This window comes from Desmodus rotundus, chromosome 10 (assembly GCF_022682495.2).
Source record: "Desmodus rotundus isolate HL8 chromosome 10, HLdesRot8A.1, whole genome shotgun sequence".
NCBI classification, from domain to species: Eukaryota; Metazoa; Chordata; class Mammalia; order Chiroptera; family Phyllostomidae; genus Desmodus; species Desmodus rotundus.
In genome coordinates this window covers 28,789,398-28,808,585 of record NC_071396.1, presented here as the reverse complement: position 1 = coordinate 28,808,585, position 19,188 = coordinate 28,789,398, and the positions used below count along the sequence as shown (strand labels likewise).

The following is a 19,188-nucleotide window of genomic DNA, read 5'->3' as shown; positions in this document are numbered from 1 at the left end:
ATTAAATGCTAATCAATGAGATTGGTTAAAATCTGATGGCAGCTGACGTTGTGTGAGTCTTTCCTATGTGCCAGGCACTGTATTAAGCGATTTGCATGTATTGATTTACATAATCCTGAAGGCAGTCTTACGAGGTGGGCACTAGTATCCCTACTTTATAGGGGAATAAACTAAGGCATAAAGAAGGTGTACATCATACTTAATAGTTAACGGCAGCTGTGGATGCGGATGGGGCACGTGAGTGGGGTGGGAACCTGGAAGAAACAAGTAACTTAAGTATTCACAGTGAAAGGAAAAGGTTCTACTAACACGTTTGGTTTATATTCTTTTCAATAATGATTTATGATTTTTACCATTAAGTATGAATTAAAGTAAGGTAGCTGGAATATAGCACCACCTACGTCTTATCCAGCTCTCAAATCTCATTAGTCAGTGAGTCGAAATACTCAGATTCCAGTGACAGCAAAGCCTGTGTTGCCGCTGTGTTGACATCGGTCATCCTTGCAGCTGGTGGCTCGGCTGAGGGGGCGAGGGGTTGATGACGGGGAAGTCCCACAGCCACACCCTCTGCCCACACTGGCTTTGAAGGAGTAGGATCTAGGTCAGAGGAGCAGGGAACATGTTAAAGGGCAAAGCAGTACGTTAAGGAGGAGGTCACAAGAGCATCATTCCATCAAATGTGGCAGGAGAAGTCGGGAGAGCAGATGACGTTACACTCTTGTCTGTTTGGTTCATTCTAGTACAGGGGCTTCCTTCTACTCCCTGATCTGATGGCCCCTTGCGGCTTCACTTCCTTGTCATTCATGTTATGTGATATACTTCAATGCACAAAAGTTTTCAGTTTGACAGAGTCCAATTTATGTATTTGTTCCTCGTGCTCTTGGTGTCATATCTGTGGCCGCATTGCCAAATCCACAGTTGTGAAGATTTACCCCTGCGTTTTCTGCTACGAGCGTTATGGTTTTAACTGTTACATTTAAGTCGTTGGCCCGTTGTTAGTTCATTTTCATGTATGGGGTGAGAGGTGGAGGTCCACCTTCATTCTCCTTGTACAGCCGCTATAAGCACTAAAATGCATTTGATTCATGACTTCTTTGAAACGTGCTGTGAGAGGCCAGGATGGAGCGGCTTGGCCGGGTGCTGGACCCTCACGGTTTATGACAGTACAGCTATTTCTCCCTCACACCACGTGTTCCTGGGGCCTCTGGTCTTGGTGTGCCCACTCGGGGAGGAAGGCAACAGCTCCCACCGTCGGGAGGGCAGTGTGGACCTTTTGCATTCAGGCTCAGGAAGGCCTCCTCTTGGACGGAATCCCACTGACCAAAGCAAGTCCCTCCTCTGTGCCCGGCTGGGAGCGGGAAGCGCAGGTGTACCTGGTGCCCAGAAGGAGAAGCAGCAGGTGGTGCACAGTGCCCTCTGCAGACATCACTGAGCCAGCTCGCGTGGAAGTGTACTGGAAGTGTATATTCCAAGATACCCAATTTTAAAACATTGTCATTTAAGGAAGTTAAAAGTTTCTCTTAAAAGTATGTGGCAAAGCATCATTAATTCTAAAATGGAGATAAATTTTATACCAACAGTGCTTGCTGAAGTTTTCCTTTATTTGTACAGAAAATGTGTTTAGCTAAGTGGTAATGAAGAGAATTTTGGCTTAATTTAGAAAACAATTTTCAAGTAATTTAGTAGGAAATGTACTCAAGGAATTTGGATACAGATTATTAACATTTTCACGTCAAAACTGTGAAAAAATAAGTAAATAATAGTAATAACAGTTTTGAAGAGTACTTTTACTTTTATCTATCAGGACTTTTAAATTTAAAAACATTCAAAATATAACAGAGTGTGAGTTCTATGGACCGAGATACACTAGTTTGTGTGACATCCATAATCCAGCATTAAAGTTCAGTAACCCACAGAATAACAAAAATTTTGGTGTTAATTCATAGTTACCAAGGCTCTTACTTTACATAAGCTATGTGGCAATGTAAAAATGTTAATATGTATAAATTCTCCCCCATTACTTAGCTCCATTGCTAAAATGTGCCAATGGGAAGCAGATAATATTACAGAACACCTATAGGTGTCAGGCACGGCCTAGGCAACAGGCTCCCTATTTACCAGGCTTTGGGGACAGATCCTAATATGCAGGTTTCTTTCAAATCCCAGTATTCTGATGAATTGCAATTTCCCAAGGTCACTATGCTCATTTAATAATAAAAACCCAATGCACTTACATATTAATAAGGAGTTAGGGACACACTGCTGGCAGCAGCAACTTTACTCAGTGCCTCATGGTGCGTGTCGCTTTGTGACTCAAAAAAAAAAAAAAAAGATGACTAGTTTGTCATGGAAAGATTAGAATGCTGTGTGATGGAGCCATGGCGGCATCTGGAAAGAATGACCGCCAGTGCTGTGGGGTAGCCACGTGGGATGATGCTATGGTAGCAGATAGCACTAGATTAGGGTCTATCATTGTTTGTTTTCTGGACTAGTCTTTCCTTTTTAAAGGAACCACTATTATTAAGCCTCACCCCGTCCCCCAGTTCTCTCGTTTCTCTAGGATACTTTGTTTCTAAGCCAATAAATGGGAGTATCGGTTCTTAATTAGGGAAGATAACGGTGCTAAAAGAAACATCTTGGGGATTTGGACAGGTCCCGGAGTAACGTCTGAGGAAAGACTGACCGTGAAGGACCTCGTTGCATACACTGATGTCACAATGTGGGGGGAACAGGAGTCACAGCTTCCAGCATTTGAAAACTAAAAGTAGTGTCATCCAAAGTGGGCACTCTGTAAATGCTTCATGGACCTCGTAAGAAATGTTCGGATTCAGCATCATCCGGTCATCATAAAAGGGCAAAGATGTGTGTATGAAAGCAGCTTGGGATACTGCAGCTAAGTGTTTGAATACAGCAGCATCCCAAAATGAAATGAACGATCTCCCTTACTTTTTAAAAATAAACCATTGGGCGTCCATTGTGTTCAGGATTTTTTTTTTAAGTTTTTCCTTAGTGAAAAATATAAACCCTTATGTTTTAATGTCTTCCTTGCCCCTCTCTGGGAAATCATTACACACTTTCACACCCGATGGCCCAGACACACTGAACTGTGTAGCAAGTTACATACTGTCTGTCCTACAATTTTTAAATTTGATTTTTTTGACATTTTCAGTTATAAAGGGCACATGCTCATTGTTCAAAATTTAAATGATACAGAAGCAGATGGAGGATTGCAACCCTGGCCCTTCTCCTAGTGGCGGTCACTGTTCAAAGTTTCTGTAGGAAAGGTACAGTTACGAACCTAAAACTTTCCAGCCGCTGACGCTTTTTTCTGTTGACGCGATTGTTTTTATTACAGGAGTTTTGGGAGTTACAACAGAGTACATTGTATTTGCAATTTTCCAAACATACCTCACTACTTCTTTTCCTCCTCCTGTTCCTCCTCTTCCTCTTCCTCCTCTCTTCCTTTCCCCCTCCCTCGTTCCCTCCCTCCCTCCCTCTATCCCTTCTTTTCATATACTGCTTCTTGTGCCTAGAAAGGCTATCCTCCTCCTTGCTCCATTGCAATCTCTGATATTTGCATTTGTCTTTTAGGACTCAGGTCAGGAGTAATTTTTCCTTAATAGTCATTCCGGACTCGTCGTTATTGGTACCTAGCATACCTTACAATATGTTTGAAGGTAGATTTAAAACAATTACCACTGAGTCAGTGTGCCCCTTCCGTCTTAACGACTCATGTCTTTGTGTTCCTATAAATTCGAACCCTGTGCACGCGACTATGTGTGTTGACCTAGGCTGTCACCAATTATTTACGGGGCCTTTCCTCATTCTCAGGGCCTCCAGCAGAGGGGAGCCTGCTGCAGTCTCTGAGTGGGATTTGTCTGGGTTATGTTCATGGAAAGGCCAGTCTTGGCAGGGTTCTGACTGCATGAGGGACCTGGCCCCCCTCCCTTTGTCTCCTCCCAATGGGCTGTTCCTCTTCCTGCCATACCCCACCACTGCTCTGCAACCTTAGGACCTGTGGCCGGTGTGATGTTCCCGTGGGCCACCTGAGCTCCAGCTTCTGCTGATCATTCTGAGCTTAGTTAGGTCTTGGTTTCTGGCCCCTGGGCATTTCCCCACTTTCTTCTGAAGGACACAGTTGGAGTGTTTTGTGGGGGTTAGGGTTAGTTCCCTAGGGCCGCTATAACATAGTGCACAGGCTGGGTGGCTTGAAACAACAGAAACGTATTCTCACAGTTTTGGAGGCCAGAATTCCCGTTCAGGAGGTGGGCAGAGGCTAGTTCCTTCTCAGGGCACTGACGGAGAATCCGTCCTTTCTCCTAGCTTTGGGGATGGCCCGTGACTTTTATTTCTTCCATGGCCCTGGAGTACTAGGCTTCCAGTTTCTCCAGAGGACATTGATTTGAAGTGTTCAAATTCATAAATTTAAATTGCATGGTCTATATAAACATAAATCCAGACCTGATTGATTATTTTCTCAAAATTTACAGCTCTATAAAAGTTAATGGTTTCTGTTTAAGCTATTTAGAGATGTTTATATATTTTTCAAAAATAAAATTTAATTCTGAGTTTTTAATTTGCAGCCAGAAAACCTTGCTCAGAAGCTTCCAAACCTGGTGGAACTGTGAGTGTGTTTATTCTTGTTTTTTTAATGTGAATGAAAATAATTCTAAGTTATTTGAAATAATAGGAAATATCATTTTAATGTATTACTATTTTTGAGCATCATGGTCACGGTGGGCCTGTGGTTCTGCTAAACCCAAACGTATTTTAAAGTATTCTAACCATTTAAATTTGTGTTTTCGTGACCTCGCTTCAAGGTAATGAAGATGATGAAAGGTATTTACAGTTTTTCTGAGCCAGTGTCTCTGTCACAGAATCATTCTGGAGAGTCCATGGAATTGGGAAAATGTATTATTGTTACTACCACCACATGTGATACTTGATTTGGACAGTCAAACACTATACAAGACTTAAAATATAGAGTAAAAACCCCCTTGCCTGCGTCCTCAGTGCTTCATTTCTTTCAGTTCTTTTTATGGTTATCTTCATGATCAATAATGTGTTTACCACTTTGGTTTTTAGTGCATCGACTTTACCTCTATGTGCTTCATTTTGGACAAATTGTATTTCTCTGTCTTCAGGGTCAGTAATATTTTCTTTTTCAGTGTCTAATCTGCTGTTAATCCCACCCAGTGAAGTGTTTTGGTTTTTTTAAGATTTTATTTGTTTATTTTTAGAGAGAGGGGAAGGGAGGGAGAAAGAGAGGGAGAGAAACATCAGTGTGTGGTTGCCCCTTGCACACCCCCTACTGGGGACGTTGCTTGCAACCCAGGCATGTGCTGTGACTGGGAATTGAACCAGCGACCCTTTGGTTCTCAGGCCTGCACTCAATCCACTGAGCCACACCAGCCGGGGCCCACCCAGTGAAGTTTTGATCTATAGAAGTTCTATTTAGTTCTTTTTTACACCTTACCATTTCTCTCATGATGTTCCTATTTTCCTTTAAATACCTGAATGTAGTTATTATAGCTGTTTTAATGCCCTTGCTTGCTATTCCATCATCTGTGTCATACAGGGTCTATTTATGTTGACTTGCTTTTATTGTCAGTTTTTGTCACATTTTTCTGATTCTTGGCACGTCTCATACTCTCTGATTGGTTGCTGGACCCTATACATTTTACGTTGTTGTTGAGTGTCTAGACCTTGCCGTCTTCCTTCTTCACTGTGCTTCGTTCCAGCGTGTGGTCATTTGCAGTTAAGTTTCATCCTTGTGTGGCTTGACTTTACACTTTGTTAGGACAGGTGTAGAGTAACCTCTACTCTAGGGGTAGTTTTGTCCTATTACTAAGGATCTAGGCTTGCTAGGACCTCCTGGGGGTACCCCACCTGGCCATCAAGGACTGGGCATCCCTTCTGCTGAGAACTTGAATGCCTTCTAGCCCTGTCTGAGCTCAGTGGGCCATTTACCTGATAACCTTTCAGTTGCGTTGTGGCTGAAGAGTATTTTGAAGTTAGCTCAGATCAAATAATCCCTTATTTAAATTTCTGGGGGTTTATTTATCTTTCTTGGTGGCACCTTGTCTCCAGAGCTTTTCTCCACCATTTCTAGCTGCCCCCGTTTCCCTGAACTCTGAGACCCCATACTTTGGGTAGGAGCCCTTTCCTATTCCATCGCCCGCAGTTTGCCCCCAGCAGGAAGCTAAGGATTGTATGGCTCACCTCACTTGTCTCCTTCCTTTCAGGGAACTTAGTCCTGGTTACCTGTTGTCAATATTTGAAAGTAATTGTTTCATTTGTTCTGTCCTCTTTTCTTGTTGCTTATAGCAGCTGGGTAAATCTGGCCCCTGTTATTCCATTATGACTGGAAGTAGAAGTGCTGTTTCTTTGGCATTTAACAAAAACTTAACCTTTTTATTTTGGAACAATTTTATATTCACAAAAAAGCTGTAAAGATAGTTCATTGAGTTCCAGTATATGTCTCCAACCGTTTTTAACATCTTCCAATTCCATGGTACAGTTGTTAAAACAAAGAAACTGACATCGGCATATTACTATTAAGTAATGTCTATATTTAATTTTTACAAAAGCCCCTCTCAAAGTATATTCCAAAGCGGCTGCACTGGCTCGCATTCCCCCCAGCAAAGAATGAGGGTGCCTGCATTACGTGAGTGGAAGCGCATAATAAACAATAGTTACCCTGAAACACCAACATTGCCACCACTCTGGAATTTAAAAAGTTAAGTACAGAGAGATGACTGAAATTGCTAAGCTTAGGATTACAACTGTCTACTGATAACTAATAATTATAACAATAACAATAGCACTTATGGAACTCTGTTCTTGAGAACTTTGCATGTATTGACTCATTGAATTTTTACAACATCCCTGTGTTATAATAGGTGCTGTTACCATCTGCTTCTCTAGATGAAGAAAATGAGAGGTTAAATTTTTTCCCCTCGTCACAGCGCTATAAAGGGGCAGGCAGCCTGGCCCCAGAGCCTGCTCTATGATCCACTCTGCCAGCAATGATTCTCAGCCAGTCGCACATCAGGACGACTTGAGAAGTCGGGGTGGTACAGAAGGTGTTGAGCACCGATATTTTGAAGGCCCCCTATGATTCTAATATGTAGGCAGGGTTGGGAACAGTTTCTGCTATTGTATACTACATCTTCATAATAGTGCAATACATCTATTATGCTGGAAAATGCTTTTTGATTTCAATTACAAGTGAACGCTTAAGTCACATTTTGATTTGGACACTTTAAGGTTCTTTTTTTATAAGCAGTTCTTGAGCTGAAGCACGTATTTGGTGGCATTCTGAGCATCGGTTTTCTCATTATTTTGGTGTCTAGGCACTCTGGCTTTTGTGTAACAAATGCACCATGTGTATATTTGTGTGTGTGTGCACACACGTGTGTGCACACTGATTTATACTGCTGGAAACCAAAATTCCACTGAATAAATTTAAAGGTCAAATTGACTTGATTCAAAAATTCATGAACCGGGCAGCATCTCCTCCAGCAGACAGACACGAGAAGAGCTGTAGAGAAGGAAAGGCTTTTAAAGGCAGGAAGAGGATGGGAAAAGGAAGTGATTTAGCAAAGAAGGCCTTGTTTCAGCCAAGGTCACCTGGCTCTGGGAGGCAGCAGGGGCCGGTCAGTCAGAGTGCCTGGTTGTGCTGGCCAGGAAGTTCCAGACTGACTGGAAACGATTACAGTCCTGGGAGAGGCTGAAACTGCAATTAGGTTAAGTTCTGAGTCTCAGTTTGGGTTTGGTGACGTGGTCTCAGCACAAGCAACTCCATTTTGGGCCTGGTGTCTCTTTTTAAGCAGCATTTAGTGTTTTGGCCTAAAGAATTGTAAAGTGAAGTACTTCCCCCTAAAATTAATGTTTAAGGAATATTGATTTTAAGATGTGGAATCATTTTCTATACACAAAACAAGGAATAAAATATATCATGGAATTGTTTAATTGTTTAAATTGTGTTAGACCCAGCAGGTTAATATCTACTATAAAATTAATTTAATCCAGCATAGAAAAATCTTCTTAAATGTATTACTTGTCTATCTTTCCTATTCTGCATTATTGACATTTTAACATTTGATACCAGACTTAAAAATCTAGAAGAATACTTCAAAATACTATTTAAAAACACTTTATGAAGATTGATTTATAGGATGCAACAAATAAAATGATAGGTTTGAAAGTAAAGTATCAAAATCTACTTTTCTTGTCTCGGAATCAATGATACAAATTTATTTTAAAAATTTGTACTACATAATCTCTGGTGGTCATTATTATTTTGCTCTGCATGGTTAGTTGGCTGCTCTGATTGCACAAAATCGCCACCAGAGTGTGCTAAAGATACTTCAGTGGGAAAAGGGTTCTGTATTTAGGCGTGCCTGGACTTGTCAGCCCTGGTAAATTTTTTTTTTTTTTTAAGAAAAGAATATGATTCATGTTTGTGAAATTCCTTTTGCTGTGAAATAAATTTTGTACCTTGATGGTTGATCATTTCTGCTATACATGATAAGCGTTAAATCTCTCCAGAATTCTTGTATCTTAGGAAGCATGCTTGCTGCATGGAAATATCTTTGATGAAATTATCTATTAGATAATCTATTTGAAGCTAAAAGTTACATGTTTCCTTTACACAATAGTGCTGGTTTTTCTTTACACAATAACTGTGTTTCTGAAAACCTGAATAATTTAAAATGAAGTAGAGAAGCTAACTAGTCATTTGTTTTATAAAGTGGAAAAAATACCTCATAATTTTCCTATTGTGTATCTTTTATTTAAAAATAGCAACTAAGTCAATAAATAGTTTTAATGTTTGCAATTCTAGCATAAGATATCATTTTCAATGTGTTATGAGTTATGTGTGATGGCCCCGTATTTTGTGTTATGTACTTTGAGTAAGGTGTGAAAGAAAGTTTGGTCCCTTTGTATTTGATACATTTCTAAGTGAGCATTTTACAAACCCACTTTGTAGCAGAATTATAACAGCTTTTCTTTTTGGTCTTTTCCCCAGGTACCTTCATTCAAATAGCATTGTTGTGGTTCCGGAAGGTAAGTAAGCACGCTTCCAGTTTTCAGTTAGGAGACACCGTAGTTTAAGCTTTCCTTCCTAATAGTAGGACAGATAGTCTCTTTAAACCTATTTTGGTTGGTGCATTAGTGAATTTTAATTATAAAGTACCTTAAATTTATTTGTTTCAAATATTCTCCCCTAATTAGTAAATCCAGTTAAGAATTATAATTAAATAAAAAGTCCAAAGTGGTTATTATGATTCGATAAATTATTATTAGATACATTGTTGCCAGGTAAATAATAAAATAAGGTCTAAATTCAACAAATCCAGTTAAGAATTTTGGTTAGATTAAAAATGACTTATATATTGTTTTGTGAACTATTTATTTATTCAAGCAATATTTTACATTGTTTTAAATTTTTGCATTTGTGCTCTTTTTTTAACTTATTCTATTATGTTGTGGTAGAAGTCTTATCAATTCCATAAAATTTAATTCTATGTATGTTTTTATTGTTTTGTGAGCAACTGAGATGGTGCTATTAACTACCATATTTTGCTGTATATAATGCCCACTTTTTTGCCCACATTTTTGAGGGGAAAATAAGGGTGCACATTGTACATGGGTAGTATATATATAAATAGATAACCTACATAGGTACAGAATTAGCATGTAAAACATGGGTGCGCATTATACACGGCAAAGCACAGGTGCATTGTAACTTGGAGGGCTTGCATTGAAGATTTGACGTAACACGTGGGTCAGACTGATTTTGTCTTCACCCTTCTCTTCTCTTTGAAGCCATTGGGTCCCTTGTAAAACTCCAGTGTTTGGATCTTAGTGACAATGCCTTAGAAATTGTTTGCCCAGAAATCGGTCGTCTGAGAGCTTTACGTCATCTTCGACTAGCTAACAACCAACTGCAATTCCTACCTCCAGGTAATCAGCGTCCGGGCCCACAGTAGCCCCTCATCCCTTACAGACCTGTTTTTATTCACATTTCTCACGGCGTGGCTCGGCAGTGGGCTTCGGATACATTTGTATGTGATTGTCCATTTGTTTGAATAGGACACTAAGGAATAATGGGGGAAATGTGGCAAAGAGTCTTTTCCTGGTGCAAATGTGAAAAGCTGGCATTTATGTTTTGGAGCAAGAATCACCACAGCTGTGCCCCAGGCTTCAGATGCTGCTCGGGCAGAATAATTTGTACAAACACCCACTTCAGTCCTGAAGTTCGGTTCTGAATTTCACAGCAGAGAAGTTGGGTGGACTTGGCATGATCTGATCGTTGGAGTATCGAAAAGGCAGATACACAGTGTTTTCTCTCCTTCTCTAGTGGGGTAATGGATGTCCATCGGCTTTGAGTTACTAAGAAACCATACTCTGAGTTGAGTAGCACAGTTTAAGTTTGGTCCCCACAGTATCAGTTTTGCCTGCTGAGCTTTCTACTAGGTGTGATGCTCCTGCAGACAGCACGCAAATGCCGCATTCTCTGGGAGACCGTTACTCCTTGGACTTTCGTGTGAGGGACATCTTGAGGCCCTCTGTGAGGCTACACGTGCTGCTGTCATATGTCGCTTCCTATATTTTAAAAAAGGAACAATATGACTTAAATTTAAAAAACACTTTCATGTATCACATGAAAGTTCCCATGCATCAAGAAAGAGCAGAGGAACACACGGATGTCACATTGGCTGGGGTCATTTCTATTTAATAGCTCTTTCAGGAAAACACCCAGACTCTGAGTGCATCCAAGGGAAATGTGTGACAACCGAAATCACAAAGTGCTACCTGTCATGGAGCTTTGTGGTCCTGTGAGAATGTAAAAAGCTACGCGTGTTAAATCCATGAATGAAACAGTCTCTAATGTGTCTTTATGGTCTAAAGAATACTTTCTCCAAATTTTTTCAAGCACGGACATTTCTTGATGAATACAAGTGTACATAATACATTTCTTGATTAATTTTTAGACTTTATGTGCTGGCTTTTACATATAGTTTCAATATTTACAAAAATGATACTAGCATAGTAATTTTTTAATCTCATATAATGTCTGTCTTTTTCCAACTCCAGTTAATATGAGAATTTTCAATATGGTATAGGAATATGGTCTTTCCTTTAGAGCTTATTGTATTAATTAGGCTCAATGATGTTTCGTCATTCTAGTTTGGTCAAGTTTATACATTCAGATATTCAGGATATTAGATTCTCTTTTGGAAATTACCTAGAAAATGTCTCCTTAAATAACACTTTAAATTTTCATAGTTTCACATATGAAACTTAGAAAGATATACTGTAGAATCAAGATGCACGGATATAATCCTGACTTGGTAAGCCCTTGTGTGTATGTTTCAATAACATGTGAGAATATAATTCTCTGTTGGACCATTGTTCTGTGGATTCCATTATGCTCTTTTCCTGTAACGTACGACACTTGGTGGGAGAATGTGGCATTTCCTTCCATTATATACTCTCAGACATTGAGGAGGTGCGGCCGATAGCAGTGACCACTTCCTGGTCACCAGGGACGGGCACAGGCTTCCTGACGACTTCCTTGTAATTTTTAACTTGTCTCAGCTGTTGCGTCACAGATTTGTGGCATGTACTCTTGACTTTATTTCCTTTGCTTATTTCTGTTGTCCGTGTTCGGTTTTGCTTGCTTTGAGTAGAATCATAGGCAGTAATAGCAATGTATTCTGAATAGAAACTTTTGATTGAGCCACATAATAGATTTTTTTTACTTTCTAGGCCACCATGAATAGCAATGGACTAAGTCTTTGAATTGTTTGATTCACTTTACACATCTCTTTATGAAGTAGTTTCAGTGTTATAATTTGAGGGGCTAGGTGTGCCTCAAATGTTTGATCATGTTGGGGCACGTACTACGGAAGTGTGTTTTAATTATAGTGAAAGACATGTGAGGGGCGGCCACACTGCCTCCACTGGATGACAACAGACGCCGGCTGCTGTCCGACTGACCGCCCTTCTCCCTGGTCCATGCCGTCACATGGAGACCTCTTACGTGTCACGTTTCCTTGAAAGACCTAACGTTTCATTGTGCGTCTTTGTTGTAGCTGAGTACCCTTTGCATGTGAGATCAAAGTCAGTTTCTAAAACTTGAAATATGTTAGAGCGCCTTTGCAAAGATTGAAACGGTTAAAATAGAAGGACCTTGTGCACAGGGAGGGTTTTGAAACTGGGGCCTGAGAACGGACTGCAGGGGTGTCACGGATGCCCTCCGTTGGGTGCGTTTTGGTGTCTGTCACGTGGCTACATCGCCGTGAAGGAGGTCCAGTGTCTTTCTCAGTTTCTCAGGTGGATCCATAGCTCACATGCCTCGTTGTGTTGGCTTGTCTGCCCACACCCGTTCTCTGGGAATGCTCCTTTCCCTCGTTCTGCAGGATTGGAGCACAGTGCCCTTTTCCTGCCCTGGGACATTGCTTTCTCTCCACAACTGATTTGCCCTGGCATAGCTGCCTTTCCTGAGCAGGGTCATTTTTTTGGTGGTGGTGGGATTTTGGAATAGACTGTCAAAGGGGAAAAAAGAGAGCAGAGGGGCAGAAAAAGAAAATCAGTCTTTCTCTCTGGGGTACCGCACAAGACCTTGTAGCCTCGGGAGGTGCTGGCAACAGCCTTGGAGATTGGGGAATGGAAAAAAAAGAAAGATGAAGCAGATCACAGAGAGAAGATGGAAGCAAAGACTTTCTGCGTTTTCTTTGCTTCCCACTCACCCGTGCTATTCTTAAGGCCCGTAGGCTTTGTGCTTCAGCTTGCTCTAGTTGGCTTCTGTGCATTGCCACCAATATAAGTCCGTGTAGCAGAGCTGCCCCAAAGGCCTATCTGGGGCCTATCTGGGGTGTGGGGTTAATTTTATACTGAACTCTCCTGTTTACTTAACCCTTATCCTTTGAGGCTGCAGAAGCTCTTGGAGAGAGTGGGAAGTCCAGGTTGAGCAATGGCATGATCACTATTATGGGTGGGTAGTTCATTCTGTCACTTGTTTACTTTTTTAGAATATACTTTGCACCTTTTCTATTAGATGTCTTTTTTATTTGTTTCCCGACTGCAAGTAGTAGTTTCTTGGAAGGCGCAGAAACATGGGTATGGACTGGTGATGGGATATAGGAATGTGAAGGCAGGCTCTAAGGAGTATGTTATTAAGCCAGCGTAGGGGGGCAACGTGTCTCCCCTCTCCCCTTAGGGTCTTCAGCTGGGCCTAAGAAAATTGACATGAGCCAAATTAACTGGACAAAAATATATAAAGTTTATTTAATATTTTTACATGTGCACAGAGCCTTCATAAGAAAAGTGAAGGCCCAAAGAAGCAGTTGGAGCCAAAAGCTTATATACTAGATGGACAAAGAGTGGTAAATCGTGGTAAGTCTAAGGGGCTGGGGCCAGGCTAGTGAACTGGGAAAATGACTAGGAAGAGAAAGGACAGTTTAATGAGGTTTGTGTGTACGTATTCCCCTCGGCCTCGATTCCCATCCCTGGTGGTAAGAATGTCTTCCACCTGGTACAGGGAGTGCTCCTTCTGCAAGGGACTTTTATCTCTTGCTTTCAGGAAGGAAAGGGAAGGTCAGAGTGCCCTTCTTGCGTCTCCTGGTTTTCAGTGCCTTTAAATCAAAATAATCGACATGCCACAGTGGCATGTTTGGGGGTAGCACGCTCTGACAGTCTTCACCAGCCACCACAACGGGCAGCCGGAGCCTAACCTTACAAGAAGCACATCCCTCAGGATCACTCTGCTCGAGTGCTGGGAGAATGGAAGGGAGCATTTAAACGTCAACTCCCAAACGTTATTGGTTGGGAGTTGTGTGGCTGGGAGGGAGGCCATGAACTCCCTGGTTCTTCCAGCACGCGGCTCCTATGCACGTGGACAGAGCCACTGGCTGTGCAGTTCGAAGGCCTCAGCTCCAGAGATAGAGATGCTGGCCGTGGGCACTGGTCAGAGAACACTGGGATGACGGTGTGGAGCTCACCACTCAGAGTTAATCACTAGCAGGCATCCTGCAGCACGGGCTGCAGGCGTGTGTGGTCCACCTGTTTTAGCATCTTCCCGATTTGGTCCACAGACCGCAGCTTGATGGATAGGCTAACTTAACAGTGTGGGCCGGACTTGGGCCCAAGATCAATAAATAATCATTGCTCCCTAAGACAGTCTTCTCCATCAAATTACTGAAGTCACGGTCTGTGGTGTGAGAACTTTGAAACCAGTAAGCCTGGTTTCTTTATCTGTTTGCTTTCTAATTAAATGTATTGGGGGTAACCATGGTTAATAACATTTTATAGGTAAGAAGCTTCACCAAACAAACAAAAGGTGAGGGAAATTTACTGCTACAATATCTGAATTCTAAGAGATGTTGAATGGAGCTCTTCTACCTGAGACAAAAAGATTAAAGGATATAAAACTGAGTCAGATGACAGACAGATGATAGAAGCAGGAAATTGCAACTCTTTCAGAATAGGGTATTAAACAATTAGAAAGGTTAAAGGGCAGAAGCATTTTTTAAAAGACTATAGCTTTCGCCATTTGGAAATGAATGGACAGCATAAAAAAGGCTAAAGTGAGGAGGGGAAAAGGACTGAGCTTGTGCAGGGGGATGGAGATAAGATGCAATCAGAAAAAAAGGGACCATTGTATGGAGACTGGTTTCTCCTGAAGGCTTGTCTGTAGCAGAATCCTTGTCCTCTATTCCGGTAGGGGGTGGAAACAGCGGGGGAGCTCTTCTCTTTTACAATTGGCTTGTCACTTTCTGAATTCGATGTAGGTTTCTTGTACATAATATCTTTTTCAATGGCTACTTTAAAATTTTTCTCTTCATCTTTGCTGTTATCATTTGATGATTTGCCACAATGTAGGATTTAAAAAATATTTATCCTACTGGGTTTTTTGGTTTTGATTCCCAAATTGGGAAGTTTTCTGTCATTATTTCTTTAAATATTTCTCTGCTCCATTTCCTCTCTTAATGGGACTCCAGTTATACACATTAGATCATTTGGTATTTTTTCACGGGTCACTGAGGCTTTGTTTTTTTTAATTTTTTTCTCCTAACCTAAAGGTTGGATGATATCTGTTGATATGTCTTCTAGTTCATGAAGTTCTTTTGTGCTCCCCAATATGCTACTTATTAAGCCCCTTCTCACTCCCTCACAGCTTTTTCCTCTTCGGTACCCTGCCCTGCAGTTTCCAGCTGCCTCACCCACCACTGCTGAGCTCTGCTTGGGTCCCACTTTCCCATGCTGTGGCCCAGAAGGTGCCCCTTGGCAGAAAGCCTTGTCCAACACGGGGCTCATCACTTATGCTTCCTGTATTTCAAGGGTCCAGGGCCTGCGTTTCCTGTCCATTGCTTGAAAACAGTTGCCTCCTGTATTTTTGAGTAGTTTTATTGCTGTGCTTTGGTGGGAGGCAAGCCTGGCATCCCCCACCCTGTCACATGTGGAACTGGGATGTCCTATTCTATGCTCTTTGATTTCTTTTTTGATTTTTCATTTGATTATTTGCTCACATTATTTTGTATAGGTAAGTTACATGCCACTTACACATTTATACATTGCCTTCTCCTACTTCCAGTACCGAAAACTGTAACATTATTTGTTGTAGAACACATGTAAACTCATTTCCTTCCAGAGACGACTTTTTTCTAACTTCAGTAAAATTACCTTGTCTATTATAAAGAGAAATATCATGCACTTATAAGTAAAAGATCATTGGGGAAAGATTTCCATTGGTGCAGAGCTACTTGCTAAACACTTTGTGATTCACCCTTGGCAAAAGCCACAAAGGACAATAGACATAAGAAGAGTCAGAAAAGCCAGCTAACCTGTGATAGTCAAGAGAAGCCTGATGCTTTTGTGACTTACTATAAACTGTGAGCTCCCCCAAGAGAAGTTTTAGTAACAAACAAAGTGTAACCAGGAGTCAGAAAGACGTTGCTTACATCTGGCATATAAATCAGCCTATTTTTCTGAAATGCTTGTATCCTTGAAAAGCCGTTTTGGTTACCAAAAAAGGAAGGGTTTTCAGCCCAAATTAAAAACATGAAGCACTCTACCTTGCACTTGAATGGAAAAGCGTGCACAAACACAGTAAAAACAGACTACGTGTAACTAGCTTGAATCGTCTCTAACAGGCTTCGATTATGGTTAAGTTTATTATTTTTTTCTTAAAATTTATTTGTCCTCCACTGGAGTCTCTGTTGCTTTATTGAAATGAAATTTAGCATCTCTTCTCCGGTCTGTTCTGTTGCCAATAAGTTGCTGGGAAAGCTCTGTCTCATTGGTCTAGGGCGAAGGGAGGGAGTAGACCCGCCCCTTCCTACACAGGACACAGAAGGACCCAGAGCCGGTCACTCAAGGGCTTCCCCTGTTGCTTACTACCCCATCTGGTGAGACTCCCTTGGCATACTCTGCCCGCTAACATCACAGGCTGCAGTGCATCTTCCCAGGTGCTGACCCTGACCTGTGGCTGTGAGACAGGTGCTCACATTAGCAGTCCTGGGATTGCAGTTTCTCATAATGCTGGGTAGCCCCAGGTATGCTGGCTCAGTCCTGGTTTTGTTGTTACCTCTTCCATTGTACCAGCCTCTCAGTGATCATCTCAAAGGGAAACTGGAGCAGCTCCCTTTTTGAATCCTCCGAACACAAAGGGGCTTATGATACCTCTCCCCCAAGTTGTCAGGACTCTTCACCCCCTATTGCCTTCTTGGGCAGATACTGAAGTAATTCAGGTCATTTACCCTCCTACGGAGCCTCAGCTTTTCACTGATGCCACATCAGTGCTGACACAGTAGCTAACTAGCACCCTTCTCTCTAAAAGGGATGCTGAATAATTAATCGCTAACAGAGCATCCTTCTGGTGTCACCAAGCTACATATGTATGGGCTGCAGTACAGAGAAATGGGCCTTTCCTATTTTGTGGGGCTGTCTGCATGACCAGGCGCTTACTACCTGATCTATATATAGCAATAACTTGGTGCCCTGGCTGGCGTGGCTCAGTGGATTGAACGCCAACCTCCAAACCAAAGGGTATCCGGTTGGATTCCCAGTCAGGGCACATGCCTGGGTTGCAGGCCAGGTCCCCAGTAGGGGGCGTGCGAGTGCAACCACAAACTGATGTTTCTCCCCCTATCTTTCTCTGTCCCTTCCCCTCTTTCTACAAATAAATAAATAAAATCTTAAAAAAAACCACAATTATTTTTTGGTTCAAAGTATCATGTGATGTGGGGATGATGAAGGCAGACAAAATCTAGGCCCAGATGTCAAAAGAGCTTTGATGGTAATATTTGATTGGCTAATATTTTAAACTGTGTACTTCTGAAGAAGAGACGAGACAGAAAGGATAGAGAAAGAAGTATTGGCGTGTTAGCAGTCATCTCAGCACAGCGTGGAGCAATAAAGATGACCATCTGCCAATTGAAGGAGGTAAAAATCTAATGATCTACCCACCCTCAGCTTGCTACCTGGCCACTGAATAAGTGAATAGATTGTTTACCAGAGTCCTAAACCCGTATTCAAAACCTATTCTTTCAATGTCTCTTATAGACCTAAGGTTCCTTTATTAACATCTCTGTAGTACACAGTGCTTTATTATTAAAGTGACTTTATACTGTCGTTAAATATATATTAGTGACTTCATAGTAACAGATTTTTTTAATGTATATTTTTACAAAAAATAATCTTGGTATATACTAGATTAGATAAAACACAGATTTCTCAGAAAAAAATATTTTTACTATTGATGCTATTACACATTGTAAAGTCTGATTACAAACAGAGCTAAAACTTTAACACTTTATGTACAAACTTTTCCCAGCTTTGAAAACTGGGCAAATGTCTTAGAGTATAAATGGCCATTCAGAGTCTTCTAAGAGAAGAAAAGTTTTGTCTTCTGGACCACGCATCCTTCTCAGTCAGGGTCCAATATATACAGAAAATACTCCTCTTTAGAAAAGGCGTGAAGGAAAACTTGCCAAATGTCTGAAAAACAGAAGTTCATTGTGGTGATACGTTTTTAAAAAGGCTAAAGGAGAAAAGTTCATCCTTCACCCCTACAAAGCCTTTCCCATCAGTCGTACTACCGACTGAGGCATGGGCCAGTCCTCTGTGGCAAGGTTTCAAAGCACTGCCATCGTAGCAGCAGAGATCCAGTTTGAAATCTTCAGGGGTATTCTTCCAGGCTCACCTCACATGCAGGGCTGTTCCTCTTCGCTTTCCGTATACAATGAACTTTCTGCACCATGGTCTAGTAACAGCTTGGTGCCCTATGGGAGCCATAAAGAGAGCCCTGAGGTCAGTGGAAGAGGATTTAAGGAGACTTCATGAGCAAAGGGTGGGACTGAACTATGAGTGGTGTTCAGGAGCAAAGGACTCAGGTTTGGATATTTTCTGTTATATTATCTCTGAAACGTATCCATCTCGTCTGTCATACACACTTCCTCCAGGGTTCTCTTTCTAAATCACAGATTTGATGAACAACCTCCCCCATTAAAATCCTTCATTTAAATAATTGGCAAAAAATGTTGTGGTTGCCACGATAGAAGTTTGTTGGTTTATCATGAATACCAGGAATTAGGAGTATTTAAAAAATGAATATGGTGTTCTTAATCTTTTGAAGTTAATTTTCTTGAAAGCTTATAAAGTGTATTTTTTTAGACACAACCTATTAATGAGAATTCAGAGATTTAATTGTTATTTTTGGATCTAAATCAGCTTGCTGTATTTTAGAGGTATTGTGGCATGATCAGAAAATTATAATTTCATGTCAAACTATATTATTGTGATGAAGAATTAACTGGCAGGATATATATAGGGCTTGTGCTGAAGTAAGTATTTCTTAAAAAGTAGTGCCTTCAGCCCTGGCTGGTGTGGCTCAGTGGATTGAGCGCTGGCCTGCGAACCAAAGGGTCGCTGGTTCAATTCCCAGTCAGGGCACATGTCTGGGTTGCAGGCCAGGTCTTCAGTAAGGGGCGCACAAGAGGCAACCACACATTGATGTTTCTCTGCCTCTCTTTCTCCCTCCCTTCCTTTCTCTCTAAAAATAAATAAATATAATCTTTTTTTAAAAGTAGTGCCTTTAATATGTAAAACATTTATTTCTTCATATGTTATTTGAACATGCTTGCTGCTTACTTCATCTGTAAATTATGTTTTAAT

At 41.2% G+C, this 19,188-nt stretch overlaps 1 protein-coding gene across 5 annotated transcripts in view; it reads left to right on the top strand.

Annotated features, from left to right (window-relative positions):
- LRRC28 (leucine rich repeat containing 28) overlaps window positions 1-19,188 on the top strand; it is a 70,046-nt gene that overhangs the window by 7,016 nt on the left and 43,842 nt on the right. For 4 of the 5 annotated variants that reach the window (XM_053912544.1, XM_071219452.1, XM_053912545.1 and 1 more), the window contains 3 exons: window positions 4,584-4,624; window positions 9,035-9,072; window positions 9,835-9,972. In XM_053912544.1, coding sequence (XP_053768519.1) covers window positions 4,584-4,624; window positions 9,035-9,072; window positions 9,835-9,972 — 217 coding nt within the window. The remainder of the gene's footprint in view (window positions 1-4,583; window positions 4,625-9,034; window positions 9,073-9,834; window positions 9,973-19,188) is intronic. The other variant, XM_071219453.1, reaches the window with a different exon arrangement.